Genomic DNA, 19,777 nt, shown 5'->3' on the forward strand with positions numbered 1-19,777 from the left:
TTGGAAAGCGTGCGACAGCGCTGGGATCTGGTCACACTCGCACGTGCGGGACGAGGATTTGAACCCTGCCTTCCTCTGGCTGTGTCCCTCAGCCTGCTCAAGTCAAGTGTGTGTGTGTGTATTAGTACCTGCTAGGGCCTTGAAGAAGGCGATACAGGAGTGTTACTGCCTCCGAAGAACTACGCTGGGACTCAGATTGAGGCTCTTTGCTGCAGCTCCTCTACTCATCGACTCATCTAGTCATCAGCTCATCATCTTATCTACTCATCAGGTCATCCGCTCATCTACTCATCAGCTCATCCTCCTCCGTCCTGGACAGTCAGGGACGAGTTGGATGTTCCCTCTTTATTCGTTACACTTCTCAGGGCACTGCCAAAGTGTGAAAGCCGCGCTGGAGCGGAGGTACCTGAGGACCGAACGGAGAAACTGCCGCGCAACTTTCTCCTCGTGGCCGATTTCGGAGCGTCTTCGCGGATGAAGTAGCAGGCGCGCGGCTGCGCTCGGAGCGCGCGGGCGCGATGGAGGGCTGCTGGCGCTGGTGCTACCGCACCTGCGTGTGCTGCCTCTCCGAGGAGGAGCGCAACACCATCGCCGTGGACAGGGAGATCAAGAGGATCCTGCAGGAGCAGAAGAGGAGGGATCGCCGGGAGATCAAAATCCTACTGCTCGGTGAGTCCGCGTGCGCGCGCGCGCTCGTGCTGCTTGTGTGTTTCTGTGCGCCGTGTGTGTTTGCGTGCCATGCATGCCTAGAGAGAAACGTGTTGTCACCATCATCATTCACCACTCCAGCGAGTCTCGAGTCGCTTCATTATTAGCCGTAACAGCTTGATTTATTCATCATTTGTTCACGATCAATGACCAGGTGGCGTGGTGGTTTCAGCTGCTGACGCAGGTTCGAATCCCTCTTCCCCGTCGTACCACTGAGCAAGGTGCTCCTTGAAAAATGACTCAGCTAAATGGGTAATGGGGGCACGGTGGCGCAGCGGGTCGGTCGTCGTAGGTCTGTCTCACAGCTCGTGAGCCGATTTGTTAGGATTGGGCATTGAGCGAAGTTCGTATGTTTCTCAGTGCTTGAACCCCCCAGGACATGGACAGAAGAAGCCACTGGAAAACCAGTACTGTTCGTCCTTAGCCCTGAAAACACGGGAGTGCATGGAATTATAGGGCATGAGGCAGGGTTACACTCAGGATGGGACCGCAGTCCATCTCACACACATGCTTAGTCACCACTTGAAACATGTGCCTTTGAACTGTGAGAGGAAACTGTTCCACATGCAAATTTCACACAGGCCAAGCCAGATTCGAACCCACATCCAAACGTACAGTGCAGAAGCTATGAGGCGCCATTGCTACATTCTGCTCCACTGTTCCACCCTACTTCATTAATGTTTAATTTGAACATGTAATTGCGCTTCATCACTGCCAAGAAAGAATTCTGTGTGAAGGCTGGGGAACTTTAGTGCTTCTGTAGGTGTCCCAGTGCAGTGCTGTGCCATGGGTCTGAATTAGGTCGGCTACTAGGGGGCCAAAGAAATGTCATCACCACTACTCAGTGTAGTTATATACAGTCACTGGGGGGCACATTAGACTGCATTGAACATGGGGGGGGCACATTCTCTCACACCTTTGTTACACCTATGGAGCATGACAAAAAAGACATTCATCTTTCATTGACAACACTGTCAATGACATATGAGATGTCCATACATTGATCTTAATCTAAAAAGCTAATACAATTAAAATTAATACTCAATGCAATTTATTGATGTGGTGCTTTTCTTTGAACTAATCTTCAGTGCTAAGGTGCAATGATTTACCTATTTGCAGTTATCCATTTGGCAGATGATTTTCTCCAAAGTGACACACCTCTGAGTAAACAAAACTGCAATCCATCAACAGAAGGAGATTTATACAGCTGGGTAATGTTTACTGGAGTAATTCAGGGTAAGAACCATTGATCAAGGGTACTACAGCAAGAGGTGAGATTCAAACCTGGGTGCTTGAAGTATAAGGTGACATCTCTAACCATTATGCTAACTGTGGTATGGAGAAAGGTTAAAAAAAATTCCACAACTGATGAAGTAAACCAGGTGAATAGGATGAAACGGTGATGTAAACTATGTCTTTCCTTGCCAAAGAACTTGAGAATGTGCTTTAATGTGTGTGATGAGAAGATGTGGTTTATGGTAAGAAACACCTGACTTCTGGTTAACCTGAACAGTGAGTAATTCATTAGCTACAGTCCACAGGTCTGCATAGTGTGTTCTGAATGAATGTGGAGCCAGTGAATAAGAGATCACTGGGACAGTCAGAGGTAACCCTAAGGTCACAAGCATATACAGACGGTCCTCGAGTTATGATGGTCCGACTTATGATTTTACAATGGTGTGATAGTGATACGCATTCAGTAGAAACCATACTTTGAATTTTGATTTTTTTTTCCCAGGCAAGCGATATGCAGTACGATACTCTGTTGTGATGTTGGGGAGCGGCAGCGATCCGCATCTCCCAGTCTGCCACATGGTCGCTAGTTTTTACAACCAATACTCTACAGTATTCTGTGTTGCCGGTGTTGTTTTGGATACTCCCCTGTATCTATGTTGTGTTTTGTGCATCCATCATGTCTACGAAACGCCCATCTGTGTCTCCTGTTACTGGTGAGATGAAAAAGAGGAAGGTAATTACTGTTGTGGAGAAACTCAAGATAATTGCCCAGCATGAAGGCGGCAAGCCCGTAATGGCCATCACATGTATGCTACTAGGCTATGATGTTCGGTAGGTTAGGTCTATTAAATGCATTTTCGACTTACGATATTTTCGACTGGGTTTCTCGGAACGTTACCCCATCGTAAGTTGGGGACCGTCTGTATGTCAGTTATGCTTCTGGTGAGTGAAACCATTATTTTATTTATTATGTAAGATCTCCCTTCCTGGATCGGGGCCTTGTCATGGTGGAAGGGCTTGCGTGATCTAGGCATCTCCAGAGCTATATCGTCGGGAGCAGTATGCTCCTGGTAGGGTCTCCCAAGGTGAACAGGTTTGGAATGAAGATCCAGAGTAACACGATCCAAAAACCCCCATGAGAAAAGTAGACAAGACAACATTTACCCTGCCCGGAGTAGGGTCACCGAGACCTACCCATGGAGCCAGGTCTTGGGGTAGTGTTCCTAGGTAAGCACCTGGTAGCCGGGTAATCCACATAACCTGACTGGGCTCAGCCCGAGAAGGCAACATGGAGGGGCCATGTGGGCCCACCACCCGCAAGGTCCAGCATGGGGGTCGGGTGCAATGCCTTTCTCCCTGTTGCCACCACGACCCTAGGCAGACTAAGCGGCCAAGAATATGGATGGATGGATGTAAGATCACCGGGTGATGTAACTGGGATTTTGCTAAAAGGCTCTTTCTGATGCAAAGAGTGGTAGTGATTGGAGAAGTCCTCTTTCAGACTGAAGGCCCCTAATGTGAATCCTTCTCCTGTTGTTGTACCTTTGATCAAGGTACGTACTCCTGACTACGGTAACTTACAGTGGGAGTTAAGCAACTTTTTGCAATGATTTATTCAGCTGGACAATTTTTACTAGTGTAATTGCTCCAGTAAAAATTGTTCAGGGGTATCCAGTACTGTCCAGGGTAGTCAGGGGTATCAGCTACATACATTTAATTGTAATAACGATCTCTCATGCAGCTGAAGTACAAGAAAGTGTATTAAGGAGTCAAATGAAATACTGTGTTGTCTCAAACATAAAGCATATTTTAAACCTGGTGAACTTCACACTTTGTGTTGCTGCAGTTGCTTTCTGGAAATATTGCGTGTACTGGTTCCAGGCACCCAACCAGTGAGGAGTTAACTGCTCCGTGGTTCTGGCCTGAGGCCCTCTGAGAGAGCAGAGGCTGTTTTCCACCTGACTGCCGTCTGTGCCAAACCCAAACAGCTGTAGACAAATATTTACCTGCAAAAAACAGGTCAAGAGTATAAACCACAATCTATGGAGCTGTTTTTTTTTTTTTTTAAAAAATGGACATTCATAAAAAGAAAGAAGCAGTAAACAGTACAGTTCTCCTTAGAATGTTTTTTTTTTTTATTAAATACTGAAATTCTGCCAGCAACCATATAGCACACAGAAATTCTTGTGAAATTATTCTTTTCTCATTGTCTGAGATATTAATTGAATTTCTGTGCTTTTTTTTCCTTTTCCTTCCAGTTCAGAATACACTTTAAATGATCCTTGAGCAGGGCACTGTAGGATATAACTACACTATATCTAGTTTGGCGTACTATAGCAGGTAGCTACAGTTTTCTATAGCTATTTTTGTTTTTGCCGCGATCAACCTATTTATTAACGAGGGATGATGAATTTATTGCAGATGGTTGATCTAGATATCAATAGTTATTTTTCAAAAGTATAGCAGGTTATTTAAGGTCTTAAAATATTCTATATTATTTTGCTTTTATATGTCTTCATGACCTCTGGCCTTATGCCCTGAGTTGCCGGGTTAGGCTCCGGTTCCCCGCGACCCCGTATGGGACAAGCGGTTCAGAAGATGTGTGTGTGTGTCTTCATGACCTACATGGATCTACCTGTACACATGAATATTCACTTTCTTTAATGGTTTTCAACAATTTATTAATTTGTAAATTTTAAGTAATTACAGTACTGAGTTTACTCATTAATTAATTAGTCAGGCATATTTAAATGTCACAGTTTTTGGCACCTAAATTAAACAGGATTGCGTACAAACACAAGATAGATTTTTAGAAAATTTTAAAAAACGACCTCAAAGAAAGCATGGTGGGGAAGCACTGATCTGAGGTACTCTCATGTATTTTGAAACTTAAGTTAATACAAATGTATATGTGTTATATGCAGTAGCTATATTCCTTAACCCAAAATCCACACTAAATACCCATAATTCGCGAAAATGTGGCTGAACACACACCAATTAACAAGTAGTCTACAAAATGTCATCCCCATTAAGCTACCTCAGCTACAGTTTTGTAAACTAAAAAAAAATGCCAGATATACATTTTGAAAACTTAAAAAAGTGTAAACTGCATAAGAGTGTTCCTTCAGTGATGGATGTTTTATGCTGTACCCTGTGTTTTTTCATTTTGTGGTTACTAACTATATGCGCAAGTATAGAGCAACATTTATCTTGCCTTAAATTACCTTAAACAGCAACAATATCAGTGGAGTAATGCACACATTAAATATTTGGCACTGATTTATTTAATTTCTGAAAGCTTTAGCTTTCAGCCTCTGAGCAAAATTCATCAAAATCAGTGTAAGGCTTAAGTTGAGAAATATGGTTTAGGAATTATGTGTGTGATGAAAACTCATTGGAAACACCCGTGTTTATACATGTGTCAACCCTCTTTGTCTTGTAGCACATAAGTCATTCAAACAATTCATGTGATGTCAGAAACCATAATGCCCTTTATGATAGTTTAAGATAAATCACATTACAGCAGGTAATTAATTCAAAAATATGTTTTGGCTACTGTCTCCAACAACTGCAGAGAGAGAAAAAAATCATGTACTCTGTCAAGAGTCGTTTAATGAAATGATCATAATTAATAATTATCAGAACAGATTTAACACACATTGTGAGAGCCTGGCTAAGGCAGGTAAATCTTGTTTTTTCTGTTTTGGTGAGAAGTTTCAGCTCCACTGTTTTGTCTGTGATGTTTTGGAAGAGGTCAGGAAATGGATCTTTGACTATGTGTGCAGCGCGAGAAGAGGGAGCGGCAGTTTTGGCTCATCTGAAGTGATGTGTTAGAGGTCTCAGTCATTGTGTCACGTTATTGTGTTGTCTTATGAATATGACATGCTGATGGATACTGTTGCATATCATTTGTGCCATATCTTCACCATGTGTTGCTGAGAAATGAATCTGATACATAACTATGCAACTTCCTTGTCTGTTTAAAATTATATTTGTGCTTCTACAGTCATGTTCATTAATTTTTTAAAAATATTTTTGTGGTATATACTTTGAACTATAATTCCCTTGCAAACTTTTGCTATGAGACTGACATTGAAAGACTGTGTCTTAGGTTCACTTTTATATGTAATAAATATGTTGGATTTTGCTGTAATACATTGTTCGATTTTGTAATAAATTAATAGTTTGGATATATTGGATTTTGCTGTAAAGTTCAGGATCATCAGCAAAACAAGTGTGATTTTAGATGAGCTCTATTTGTTGCAAAGAGGGCACCTCTAGAATAAGAATGTGTTCTTCACTGTTGTTGTGTGGTGCAACGTTATGCAATGCATTCATTTTTTGTTCAGCTTTCAGCAATGTTTCGTGAAGTTTGTTAGAGAAAAGAGAGATAAATAGAGATCTGTCCATGTATCATAGAATAAATTTGCGGAGAGTGATATCAATGTTCCAATATGAAAGTGCGCAGCAAGCAGACCACAGTACCAGGAACTGCTTTAGATGTAAACGCGAACTCTGAGTTTATCTTTATAGCTGGGGAAATAATGAGCAGTTGATGCTGCCAGATGGTTGGGTTTACACAGGTTGTGAGCTCCTTAGAAAACCCTAGTGTTTGTGTTTGCAATAATATGAGCGTAACAAAAAAAGAAAACACACACACATACACACACAAGATGAACGCTGTTTCGATCTCACAACACTATTGATTGAGCTATATTCTCTGCATCCTTCGTGCTTAAAAATACCACAGTGACTGTATAGCATGGCTTCCTGGCTGAGATGTTTGACAGTCTGAATGTGTTACCCATTAAATGTTTTTCTTGTAAAGGACTCTTCATTTAACAGTGAGCTCATATCCCGGGTGAGGAGGTGCAATTGTGCTGTAAAGTAATTTGAAGATAAAAAAATCTGAGCTTCCTTTTTGTTCCCCTGTTTCATTTACCCTTTTAATTCACCATGCCTATTATATTACAGCTTTTATTTCTTTCTCAGTATTACCTGCTGATATGTTTTCACTCAATGTCTTTAGGCACAGGTGAGAGCGGGAAGACTACTTTCATCAGACAAATGAGGATAATCCATGGCAACGGGTTCTCTGAGGATGAACGCCGGTCCTTTGCTAAGCTGATCTTCCAGAATATCTTCACTTCTATAAAATCTATGACCAATGCCATGGTCACGCTCAGGATCCCTTACACTAACCCCGAGAATGAGGTGGGACCCTAGAGACTACCGAGGCTCGCATGGAAGCGTATGCACCTTTGCATGTGGCTGCTGTTGTTTTCTACAGTGTATCAACATAGAATTAACATCTCGGCGGCGTTGATAAGGTCTTGCAGTTCTGGATTTGTTTGCTTTGTGAAGACACACCAGGAAGTGATCCAGCTTGAGATTTTTTTTGTGTTTTGCCATAGCTACTGTTTTGCTTATAGGACATTTCACCTTTTAATTGTGCTTGGAAAAGAAAGTCAGTTTATCGGTCACCCCGAGTTCTATGATGGCAGGAAATGGTTGAATAAATGAACAGCATTATTTTTCTATCTGTGACGGTCAGTGATTTTATCAAATTATAATAAAGCCATAGAAACCACACTAGTAGAACATTCTCTTCTTCAATGAAATTCCCCAGAAGTGTGCGAGAGCCATACCTGCCATAAAAGGGTCAAATCGGATGAAATGATTTGTCGCGAATGCAAGTTGTTCCATTTTATTTCATTATATTTTTCAAAACTTGTATGATTATAAATAACCAGCTAGCTGTTCTCAGCAAGAAACATCCATTCAAGCCTTCAATTAGGTAAAATGTTTGAGAGATAAGATAAAACTTGCCAATAGTCTCCCCGATCTCTGGGGTTGTGTGTGAGCACGGCCGAGACTCTGAATGCTCCTCTCTTCCATTTTCCAGTTGTTAGCTAAGAAAGTCCAGGAAGTGGACACCCTGCAGGTCACCCAGCTGGAGCACTGCTACGTTGAAGCTATCCAGCGTCTGTGGGCTGATCATGGCATCAGACAGTGCTACATCCGCCGGCGGGAGTACCAGCTGCTGGACTCCACTGAGTAGTAAGTGAGCCATTCTGCCTTTCTGCTGCTCACGTTCTTGCTATCATGACACGGTCAAGTTACAAAATTCCTCACTAATTCTCAAATGTTTATTAATGTGCAAAACCGTTTATATTCTATATCCTCCTTTTTTAAAGCATCACGCACAGCTCTAAGACAAACATTGAATGCAGTTTTGAGGTTATGTTCATGTCTTAATTCAAAGGTCAACAAGGCAAATAAGTAAATCATGAAAGCCGACAGTAAATATATCATTCGAAAAAAACATGGACTGCGATGTTAACAAGAGATTTTTGTCCATTGTTAATATCTAGTACAGACACCCCTCCACTTATGTAAATTTGACTTACGTAAATCCGGATTTCCGTTAAAAAATTCCCGGCATACACAGTATTCACAGATATTGCTTTTATTTTACGCAAAACATCTGAAATACAGATGCTTCTTGATTTATGATGGTCCAACTTATGATTTTTCGACTTTATGATGGTGCGATAGCAAGAGACATTCAGTAGAAACCATACTTTGAATTTAGAATTTAGATTTTTTTCCCAGGCAAGTGATATGCAGTACGATACTCTCTCGTGATGCTGGGCAGCGGCAGTGATCCGCATCTCCCAGTCTGCCATGGGGTCGCTTGTGTATACAACCAATACTCTACAGTGTTCTGTGTTGCCAGAGCTTTTCTGGATACCCCCTGTATCTATGTTGTGTTTTATGCATCCGTTATGTCACAGAAATACCCATCTGTGTCTCCTGTTACTGGTGAGATGAAAAAGAGGAAGTTAATTACTGTTGTGGAGAAACTTAAGATAACTGCCCAGCATGAAGGCGGCAAGCCCGTAATGGCCGTCACACGTATGCTACTAGGCTATGATGTTCGGTAGGTTAGGTGTATTAAATGCATCTTCTACTTACGATATTTTCAACTTACAATGGGTTTCGCGGAACTTAACCCCATCATAAGTCGGGGACTACCTGTACGTTAAGCGCAAATCAGCGTAAGCAGATAAGGCAGGAAGCTGGATCTTCCCAGGTCCCGAGTGTTTTGACTCGTGAACGTATCTCCTCTCCTTAGTGTAGTGGTAGTGATATTTAGTGTAGTGTAGGCTTTTTTCACATATTTTCTACCCTTTTCATTATTCAATATGCCTGGTGGTAAACGTGCACTTGAAGGAAAACAAGAACCGTCTCGTATGCGTACAGCAATCGATTTGGAGATGAAATTGAAAATATTAAGGAAGCATGAAGGTGGACAAAAATTATGGTCTATAGCACAGGAACCAGGTTTAGCTCTATCGACTATAAATACGATAGCGAAGGATGCTGCACGTATAAAGGAGCGTGTGATGCTGTTGAATGGTGGGGGCGAGGGGGAATCTGACATACATAACTTTTGACTTATGTAAGGGGTTGAAAAAATGGTCTAGTTGCGTAAGTCGAGGGGTGTCTGTATATAAAATATACATATATTTTCATACACACCCCAAACAATGACTGCATGCACCATGTGAACCAGGAAACATGCATGGTGTGTCTATGGGTCACACCAACCTGCAGTAATGTAGCTGTATGTAATCTATAGATTTCATGCTGTTACTGTTGCTGAACACACACATCTAACAGGTTCAGGAAAGGGGTGGATCACAGAAGTTAAAGTGGCTTAAACTGCTGGTTTATAGTAAAGATATCTGCTGTTCTCTCAGTTATGGGTCTCCCTCAGGGGTTACTGTGTTTCTTTTTTAATGTTTTTCTTACAAAGTGTGTCAAAGTGTGTATGGCCTGCACCACCCTGAATCAGAATAACGAAGCTGCTGAACAACTACCCGCCTCTCACAATGCTGGTTTGGTATTGTGCAGAGATAATCTTTTCAATAATTAGAATTCAGTCTTTTTTGGTTAATTATTACAATATTTTGTGTTAAGGGCAAAAACAGGTAAAATATTCTTTGAAGAAACAATTATTTTACAAATAGGAAAGTTTTTGATTTGCCGTTTTGTGATCAAGAAGTCGAACTGAAGTAACAGCTCTGCAACATCTATATTTATATTATGGCATGTATGTTTTCAAAAATTGCTGAAAGTTTGTAGAAATGCAGGCGAGCAACAGGGCAAAGCTCTGATAGACCTGGACACTTCTCACTTTAAGAAGACAGCCTTTAATATTGCCGCCTTCTAAAAGCACAGATCGTAACAGTAGCCTGGGACAGCAGTAGAAAAAGCTATGAATTACATAGTTTTAGTGAAGTGTGAAGGCTGAAAAATGTGTGGAAGCTTCTGTCAGGTGTAAAACAAAGAAAGAATGTAATCAAACTGGAAACACCAACAGAAGGTATTGTTTAACTGTAAACATTTATAAACTACGAAGTTTCACTCTGGTGCACTTCCTTGATGCTGCCACTGGCAATTTCAGTTTTATTATGCATGTACACAGATGAGTGGAATTTACATTTATTTATTAAGCAGACACTTTTCTTCAAAGCAGCTTCTAATGAACTCTCTGTAGTGTTATGAGCCCACACACCTTATTCACCAAGGTGACTTACACTGCTAGATACACTACTTACACTGGGTCACTCATCCATACATCAGTGTAACACACACACACACTCTCTCTGTCACTCACACACTATGGAGGAACCTGAACAGCATGCCTTTAGACTGTGGGAGGAAACCCATGCAAACATGGGGAGAACATGCAAATTCCACACAGACTAAGCAGGGATCAAACCCATGTCCTCTTGCACCACCCAGGTGTTGTGAGATAGCAGTGCTACTCACAGTGCCACCCTCCTATTTGCTTTGTATTTCAGCAGACTGGGCTATAGATTAATGTAACGGATAGATTCTGCATGGTGTATCTGTATATGAGCAATTCTCTTTGTTTGGGCAGCATGTACGTTCTTAGGAACAATCATCAAGTAAAGATCTGCACATCCCAGTGCGACCAGTCTTCTCCAATTCCTGCAGTACTGAGCAGATCCAGAAGGTGGAAACAGGTCCTAATAAATGACACTTTCCCATCTCGGCTATTCTCAGACGGCCTGGAGGGTGGAATTTTCTAGTACGTTTTCTTGTGTCTGTCTCAGAACCGGCTGAGTATGCTAAACACCAAGCATAGTGAAATGTTCCAGTTAGCGATATTAATCCAGTAGAGTAGCTATTGCTCAATTAATTAAAAGAGTGAAGACAAATTTATTCATCTTCATGACTTGATACAGCTGTTCATCCTATAAGAACCACAGAAGACTAGTTTTGTTTATTTCCTTCTCTCTCTGTGTCTTATGTTTATTTTGAAAAGACTGCTTAGGAGTTACAGTATCATTTAATGTTGAGGATGGTTAACTACAAATATATGACCCAACACAGTACAAAAAGCCCGTATTTTGAAAAAGTTGGAAGTATGGTCAAAATAATTCTGTCTTTTTCTTTCCATTTATATTATGATTTGAATGCAACAGTATCGCTAGTCATAATAACACCATTCTTACTAGCTATCATATTTAGGTGTGAGTGCTTAAAATAATCACACGAGGCCCCATCCTACACTTTTGACATTATGCACTTTGCAAAGTGTCACCTGAATGGGAAGGTGTTAAATTCCCCAAGGGCAATTAATTGATTTACAACAACCCTTTCCCTTGCCAGCTTCATGACTAATTTGGAACGCATAGCAACTCCAGGCTACATTCCAACTGCTCAGGATGTGCTCCGTGTTCGATTTCCCACGACAGGCATCAATGACTACTCATTCACCGTGGAGAAGATCTCCCTCAGGTAAATTTAATTTCACACGCTCCAGAATGCAGGTTACAGTCACTCTCTCACCCTATGGCTTATACCTCATTACAGCTCACACAATATCCACATGTCCAGATATAACAACCAGAATACTGTAATTGCAATTTTTTGTCCCAGAACCGTTTGTATGTCATTTATGTACATTAGTTGCACAAATATATTCTAGCAAATATATTTAACATTCTGCTAGTACTGGAGTCATTTGTGTTTTGTTAGTTTTTACTGTTATTGTTCTTGTTGTTAGTGTTATTAATGGGCAGCAGGTGGTGTAGTGGTTAGAGGTACTGCATTGTGTTCAAAGAACCAAGGTTTGAATCCCACCTCCTGCTATAGTACCCTTGAGCAAGGTACTTACCATGAACTGCTCCACTAAAATTTACTCTGCTATGTAAATGTACAGTAGAATGGTTCTGTTAAGCTAGATCTTGTGCAGTGCTACAGAGCTCATTCCTGACATTTATAAAATCTACATAATGTGTGATCTAGATTTAGTTAAAAATATAATCAAGGACATTTTTGTTTTGCCTTAACAGGCCTCTTACTTAATTAATGAGAGACTTGCGATTCTAATTTCTTTCTTTATATCCAACCCGAAAAGAAACTCAAGCCCGACAGTTCCTGGACTATTCTGTTTATGTATGATACTGTAATGAATTCCTCTTCTGGCTCCTAGTGCCTGAGAATCTGTGAAGACCAACTGTGAAAAACAGGTCTGACGTCTGACAGCAGGAGGGGAGAGAGCAGTCACACACACACGGGTGGGCTCATGGGGGGTGGTTGCCAGCACTAACTGAACCATCGCTGATGCTGTCAGCTAATTAAGAAACCTGGCCGGCTGCCTCATCAGGACAAGGGACCCTCCACGTTTACTGTCACAATCATTATTCTGTAATTGATAAAGGGCAACTTGCTCTTCGTGTGTGTGTGTGTGTGTGTGTGTGTGTGTGTGTGTGTGTGTGTGTGTGTGTGTGTGTGTGTGTGTGCTCTGTCAGATACCCCCCAACTGAAAAATGTCTGCATGATACAATACTGAATTATGATTGAACTTAGTCCTCTGTGAGATCATATGTTTTCCTGTAGAGACATGAACTGAAATACAAATTAGAAATATAAAAATTAAAAACTTTACTTTTACTACCTTGTGTGAAATATGGTGAATTTGAAAAAAATAGGTCACTAAGAACTGCTAAAAAGTCACAAGAATGGAAAGGAAGTCTGCTGGAAAGCATTGCTGCAGCACAAATCAAGATTATTTGGATGAGAGCAGGATGTATAGTGTACCCATGATAAGGATAAGAATATACACGCAGGCTGAAGCCACTTGTCCCTAGCGGTGGGGGCGAGGGCAGTCGCAGCAAGCCAGAGCCTAACCCGGCAACACAGGGGACAAGGCTGGAAGGGGGAGGGGACACACCTAGGACAGGATGCCAGTCTGCCACAGGGCACCCCAAGCAGGACTCGAACCCCAGACCCACCGGAGAGCAGGACCCGGTGGAACCTGCTGTGCCACCGCACCCCTCCGGGAGAAAAATAGTCATAACATATTTCATAAATGTTGACAGTAACTAAGAGTTGCATAGAACAGAATAGAAGCCCTAATCACAAGTCCCATATATTTCTCTGTAATAGCTTATTGCCAGTCGCAATGTTTAATGTATCTGAAAACATATAATAGTTGTAAATAATAACATTCATATAAAGACTTAATTCAAATGCAATACCTTTTTTAAAAAATTGTGCGTATTTTTGTAGTTATATTCAGTTGAACATAGAGCAGAAATCATGAACATTTGATTGAGTGGACTGTGCAGTGTGAAGGTGTAGAAATACTATACGTGGCCTTCCTGTAATTTACTGTACGAACATTGCAGAGCACACAAAGAATTAAATATCCTTTCGGTCTGGCTTGTTCCTGCTAAAGTGGCTCATCTGCAGGACATAATTTAAGAAAGCTTGCAGTATATTTTACAGGACGGCAGTATAATTTGTCCCTGATATCTGATTCTATACACATTCTGCTATCATAAACTCAGCTTATAAAAGTAGTTATTGTAGGGAAATGAAATCTTCCATCTGTATTTTATTATGCAGACAATATATAATACCTAATTTTGCTTGCCATAAGGGATGTAACAATGTCAACTCTGAGAAAAATGTGATGGCAAATATCTTTTCTCAGTTTGTGGGGAAATGGGTGAAATTTTTTTTATTGGTATGGATTCAGTAGGTTGTGTAAAATAACTCATTCCCATACCCACATGCTTTGGCTAATACTGGATATTTCTATTCATTTCTATTCAAAGGTTATGTACAGTATCTAATGTTACTTGTAGACATGTAATCTACAGTGTTCAGATTATATAAGCAACAAAATTAAAAGATAAAGGATGAGGACGAGTAACAGTTGTTGCAATAGTTGCCTTTGGTTATTTTGTATTCTGTAATATCAAGTCCTGTAAAGTTTATTGCGTGTTTAGTATTTTTAAGAGGCCTTGTCCCAATGGAGTCACTAGGGGGGTGCAGACCACACCGAGTGACACCATCACAGAGGGTGACACCAAAATGACTGTCTATTAAATGTTTGTGTAGTGTTTCAGCAGAAAAGTATGTTTTTTTTTTTTAGTAAAAATATCGCTGTAGTTAGTTGTGAGAACAAAGATTGAGACATTCCATGCCGAGCTGGGGATCCAAGATGCCATTTACCCACATTATCATTATTACTTGTTACACACTGGCCTACAAATTGTTACTTTCTAGAATGCCCAGGAGGGGTGGGTAACCACTGGCCCGTGGACCCCCAGAGGTTTTTCTCTCCCTCAACCTTCAGGCGGGAGTTTTTGTTCCTTTCCCCGTTGGGCCAGTAGGTATGCTTATAGCTCTATAATAAGTTCTTCATTATGGTAGCCATTAGTTGACTGTCTTCTTTGTATCAATTTTTCTTGCTTTATGCCTGAGTTAAAGCGCTCTGTGTCACTGCGTGAGAAGAGTGCTCTATAAAAATAAAAATAAATAAATAAATAAACAAAAGCATTGTTTGTAATAAAGCCCAGTTTACATGTATCAATGTACCTACAAGGATAAAACTCTGCGCTCTTTTACTTTTCGAACCTTCTAATGCGCTCCGCTCAGAGCTCTCATTATTACCCAATTACAGCGACGCTTCGAATCACGTGGTTTTGTCCGCACGCGCTACAAGCACGTGCTCCTGTTTCCGTTGCCGCTGCTGCTGTTTTTATAATTCGTTAATTTTGTCACGTTATCTGGTGTTCTACCTACAATACTGTGGTATTAATTAGTATTTGTGAACCTATATCAATAACGTTACAATTAACATAATTTAGAAGTACTTCCTAAACGTTTTTACTTTGAATTCTGTTGTTTTCTTTCTGAATTTTCACTTTAACCACACGAAACTATATGTAAATGGAAATATATTAGGCTGTGCGTATATTGTAATTTAAAGGTGTAATTTTAATTTTGCTAGTTGTTTATGCCACTACTATTGCCATTAAAATCAGTGATATAGAGGAATTACAATTTACGAGTAACATTAGTACAAAAACATTACTAAGGACTGGTGATACCATGAGGACTGGATGACACCAACCCTAGTGACGCCACTGCCTTTCCCTCCCCAGTCTGCTTTTTTGAACTACTCATCGCTTTCCCACTGAACAGGATCGTGGATGTAGGTGGGCAGAAGTCAGAGCGTCGGAAGTGGATCCACTGCTTCGAGAACGTTACCTCGCTCATCTTCTTGGCCTCCCTCAGTGAATACGACCAAGTTCTGGAAGAGAAGGAGACAGATGTAAGAACATGGCTCCAGTGTCAGTCTCCGCCTTGCCAATGGCTCTGGATATTCCATGTGCTTCTGCGATTCTCTGCTAACATTTTATTTTGCTTCTATTGCTGAAATATGCTTGTCACTTTTGTCTCATTCACTTTATACCTCAGTTTCCAGTGTCCTTCCCCCTGTGACCATCCATTGCTTTTTATTTGTGTTTTCTTTCGGTTTCCTTCCCTCCATGACTGTCCATCCCTTATTCTGTGTCCTTCTCATCTCTCCAACCACCCCCCACCCCATCAGGATCCACTAAGTCGCTTATCTCTCGCCACCACTTTTCTATCTCTCTCTCTGTTCATTAACCTCTCTTGCACTCTCATCCCCTTTTAGAACCGTATGGAGGAGAGCATGGCACTCTTCTACACCACCATACACTCCCCCTGGTTTGTACGGGCCTCCGTCATCCTCTTCCTCAACAAGAAGGATATCTTGGCTGAAAAAATCCAGACGTCTCACCTGCATACATACTTTCCCAGCTTCACAGGTAGCACAGACAGGCTCTGTTGGGCCCCTCAGCGACCTCAGGGGACAGCATCAATTTGCTTTAAATTATTTATTGTTTTTTTGAGAATGAAAAATGGTGATGCTTCCCTTTCCACATATTAAAAACCGTCCCAGTTCACCTCAGACAAAAATAAACACAGGGCATTATTATTGGGGATGTTTGGTAATCTTTTTATTCTTCTTTAATTTTTGGGGGATTCCTGGGATTGAGAACGGCTAACCTGGTGTTGGTTCTGTCTGGATGCCGACATCCACTCAGATGATCTTACTCCACTGCTGTGAGAGAGGGCTTTGTCTCCTGTGAGCCTCTCATACCCCTCGGCTCCACTTAATCTGCTCCCCCGTTACCCATAGCAACCAAATATACCCAGCTCTGCTCAACAACACAATGCCTCTCAGGGAAGAGAACTAGTTACCCTTCAGCTGACTATACTGTAGGTGGAATAGGTTATAAGACTTGTTTTGTGATCCTTCTCTTGATTTCTCCCTTGAAAAAGGCCGGAAAAGCATTTTTTAGCCACACTTTGAACCGTAAACTGACAAGTTTGTCCCAGCTAGTATAAAGCAGCACTCTGAGATTACCTGTGCACACTGAGTTGTCAGTGCACACCACTTGTACAAAAAAAAATCTGGACAGGATAAAGCTACACTTGTGCTCAGTTCAACGAGACATGGACATTTTATCTGAAATATTCTTTGGTTTCTATATTTTCACAGCATCCCCACGCACGCAGGATACACACTCTGAACTTCATGCCTTTTTCTCAGACACATCATTCCGTCTTTTTCATTGTCCTTGTTTCCCTCTCTCTAACCTAGATTCATCACATCATGTGTGTTACTGCTCTCAATCTCTTTTTCTCCAGGAAAGAAACAGGATGCACTTGCTGCGATGGAGTTCATAGAGATGATGTACATTCAGCAGGCAGTGAACAAGGAGAAGAGGAAGGACGAGAAGAACAAGGCGGTGTACTCGCACTTCACCTGTGCCACAGACACTCAGAACATCCGCAAGGTCTTCAGCGACGTCAAAGAAACGGTGCTCATCAAGTCTCTGGAGGAGTACTACCTACTTTGAACATGATGGAAGACACTTGATCGTATGCTCTTCAAGGGCAGACAGAGCCACTGTAGGGGGATTTCTTTCTTTGCTCCACGCAGTGCTCACCAGTGCCATCCGTTAATGATGGGGAGTCCTTCGGGGTGGCTGGGAACACCTGGTCTCAAGCAGCTATAGTGCAGTGCAGGGAGACACAGCAGCCCTATGACAAGGGTTGTTCTGCGACACATAGTGCCTCTGGATCCTCTGGATATGAATCATGATGTGGAGATCCTAACCCTGAGCAGCACCCCACTTTGGATTTGCATATTTTCAGTATGCTAAGAAGTAGGTGCGAGTGTCCCGTTCATAATTCCGCTGTCGATGCTGGGCAACTGAGAAACGTCATAGAAGAGCAGTGTATGTAGATTCTGACCTTTGCAGGCATCCTTTGATAATTCCACACTGATGGAAGATCATTGACCTCTATATTAGAAAACAATACACTGCACAAGCTGTTATAGCTGGGATTTTTGTAAACAAAGTAATACTGAGCTTTGTTTTCTTTTCCTCAGTTAAACTCTGGGGTGATCTGTAGCTGTTCTGTTGACCAGCAAGGCCCACTGACCACATAATTTATTTGCTAATTTGTCAGTAATTTAAACTGAAATTCAACTGGAAAGAACTGAACAGTTAGTTTACAGTGCAAGTGTTTTTTAGCAGTTTTGTTTTAATACTACAGAAGTAGTGTTATGACAACTGACAATGGAGTATAAAGGTCAGCTGAAATGAAAACCATGCATCATGGGCATGTACTGGAACATCTAGAAACATTTAAAATATCTGTTTACATGTGTTGTTTTAAATATTCCAATGAACATTTTGCCTGTCCCTATATTTGTGGCAGTGTTGTCTGCGTCAAACTTCTCTTTTTACTTTCTGACCTCCAAATATTCTGAGCTGCCAAATGACAATTATAATATATACCATAAGGGCAGGGTTTACCTCTGCCGCTGTGTAGCATGTAGTCATGGAGACATTTTTGTTTGGGGCATTTAGCAGTGGGCAATGAGGCAAGCTGCTGAATACTAAAGCAGTATAGGCCTTTCTGAACATCTTTCCTATGGAAAAAAGCATTTAAAGAGTTCACATATATTGATTTATAATGAGCATATGCATCCAGTTATGCAAGAATGTTCAACAGCTAAACACAGTTTCAGAATACCTTCAATAACGCAATTATGATTTCTTTGAAAGGAGTGTTTGCTGTTCTCAAAATTAAACTTTAATATATAGTATTGGAGAAATGTAATTCATGATGTCTATTCTGTGGTAGTTATACACTCAGTTATTGTAAAATATAATATCAGTTACCATTAAGATGGAGTTTCCTGTTTTATCGTGTGTATTTTAGATAATACTGCAGTTTCAAAATGTATCAAAAGACCTCACATATTCTAAAAATTTGCTTCTTAGTTTCACTGAAATTTTCAGTTTTTTAAGTGTTCCAAAATCCCAGAAACCTTCTCACTAGAAAGAACATTAAAAGGCAATACAAAGCATTAAAATGTTTCTACAAAGCTCTGATAACTTATTCTGTTTTAGAATGAAGTATACTTGGAGGAGAATAAAAATGCAGTTTTTGCCCAAAGGGGTTGCAGAAAACTTGATATAAGATGATATATATCTTATCACCTGGTTGCAGAATTTTGGTATTACAGAGCTTTCCCATAGGCAGTAAAATAAGTGCTTTTTGTATTTAATGCATTTATTTGGGATACTGGGATTAGATGTATATTGTCTTGCTTGTGTGGAATATATTCTTATACAATTTGTTGTAATTTATGACCGGTTTTAATGGCTTTGCCTCATTGATGGTTTTGTTTCAATTCCTTCCACTTAATAGTGCATACACAGTTACTTTCAAGCTATTTTAACTTCTCCTACAGAATTTGCAGATCCTTCCTCTGAAATGGTCATTTGGTGAAAATATTTGATTTAAAACTCCATAATTATAAATTTTACAAAAACACATTTTGGGGTATATTTTCAGGCCCTTTATAAGGCACTTGAAACAAGAGAATTTCTGTACTTTTGAGCATTTTGAGATTATTTAAAATTTATTTAGTTTTGGTTTAATATTGTTTTGCTGTTGAGTGATACAGTTATAAAGCTGTAACCAACCTCTATCATATGGCAAAAGAAAAATGAAAACAAGAATAGGTCCATGCAAAGTTGATTAATATGTCTGCCCATTACAGAAAATTCACGGTGGTAAAGCAATGTAGAAGGACTCCAATAAATAAATAAACCAAAGAAATCTGCATTATGTTGAAGCTTCTTGTGAAATTAAAAAAATACATCTGTTTCCCTGTTATGATGAAGATTTTATTGATTAAAAATTCTTTCTAATTAAGTTGCCAAAGAATAATGAGCATCTAACACTATGTAAAGTATTATTCTGAGATTAAAATCCCAATGCTTGCGGTTGAATTGTGGGCTGAGGGTATTCGCCCCCACACGTGTTGTATTCTGTAGTGTGTAACCCTGGCCTACCTGATTGCCGCCCACATAGCCATTCAGAT

General features: G+C 40.6%; 1 protein-coding gene across 1 annotated transcript; it reads left to right on the top strand.

Annotated features, from left to right (window-relative positions):
• Positions 1-175: 175 nt before the first annotated feature.
• Positions 176-18,316, top strand: gna15.1 (guanine nucleotide binding protein (G protein), alpha 15 (Gq class), tandem duplicate 1). Its single transcript, XM_018728310.2, has 7 exons — positions 176-669; positions 6,974-7,158; positions 7,850-8,004; positions 11,653-11,781; positions 15,484-15,613; positions 15,980-16,133; positions 17,020-18,316. The coding sequence occupies exons 1-7, from the start codon at positions 519-521 to the stop codon at positions 17,229-17,231; spliced, it is 1,116 nt and encodes a 371-aa protein (XP_018583826.1). The 5' UTR covers positions 176-518; the 3' UTR covers positions 17,232-18,316.
• The last annotated feature ends 1,461 nt before the right edge of the window (positions 18,317-19,777 follow it).

The sequence above is a fragment of the Scleropages formosus genome, chromosome 9 (genome assembly GCF_900964775.1).
Source record: "Scleropages formosus chromosome 9, fSclFor1.1, whole genome shotgun sequence".
NCBI classification, from domain to species: domain Eukaryota; kingdom Metazoa; phylum Chordata; class Actinopteri; order Osteoglossiformes; family Osteoglossidae; genus Scleropages; species Scleropages formosus.

Coding starts and splice junctions, on each gene's coding strand:
- gna15.1 (XM_018728310.2), top strand. CDS start 519: ATGGAGGGCTGCTGGCGCTGGTGCTACCGCACCTGCGTGTGCTGCCTC. Junction 11,782..15,483: donor GTGGAGAAGATCTCCCTCAG/GTAAATTTAATT, acceptor CCCACTGAACAG/GATCGTGGATGTAGGTGGGC. Junction 16,134..17,019: donor ATACTTTCCCAGCTTCACAG/GTAGCACAGACA, acceptor CTTTTTCTCCAG/GAAAGAAACAGGATGCACTT.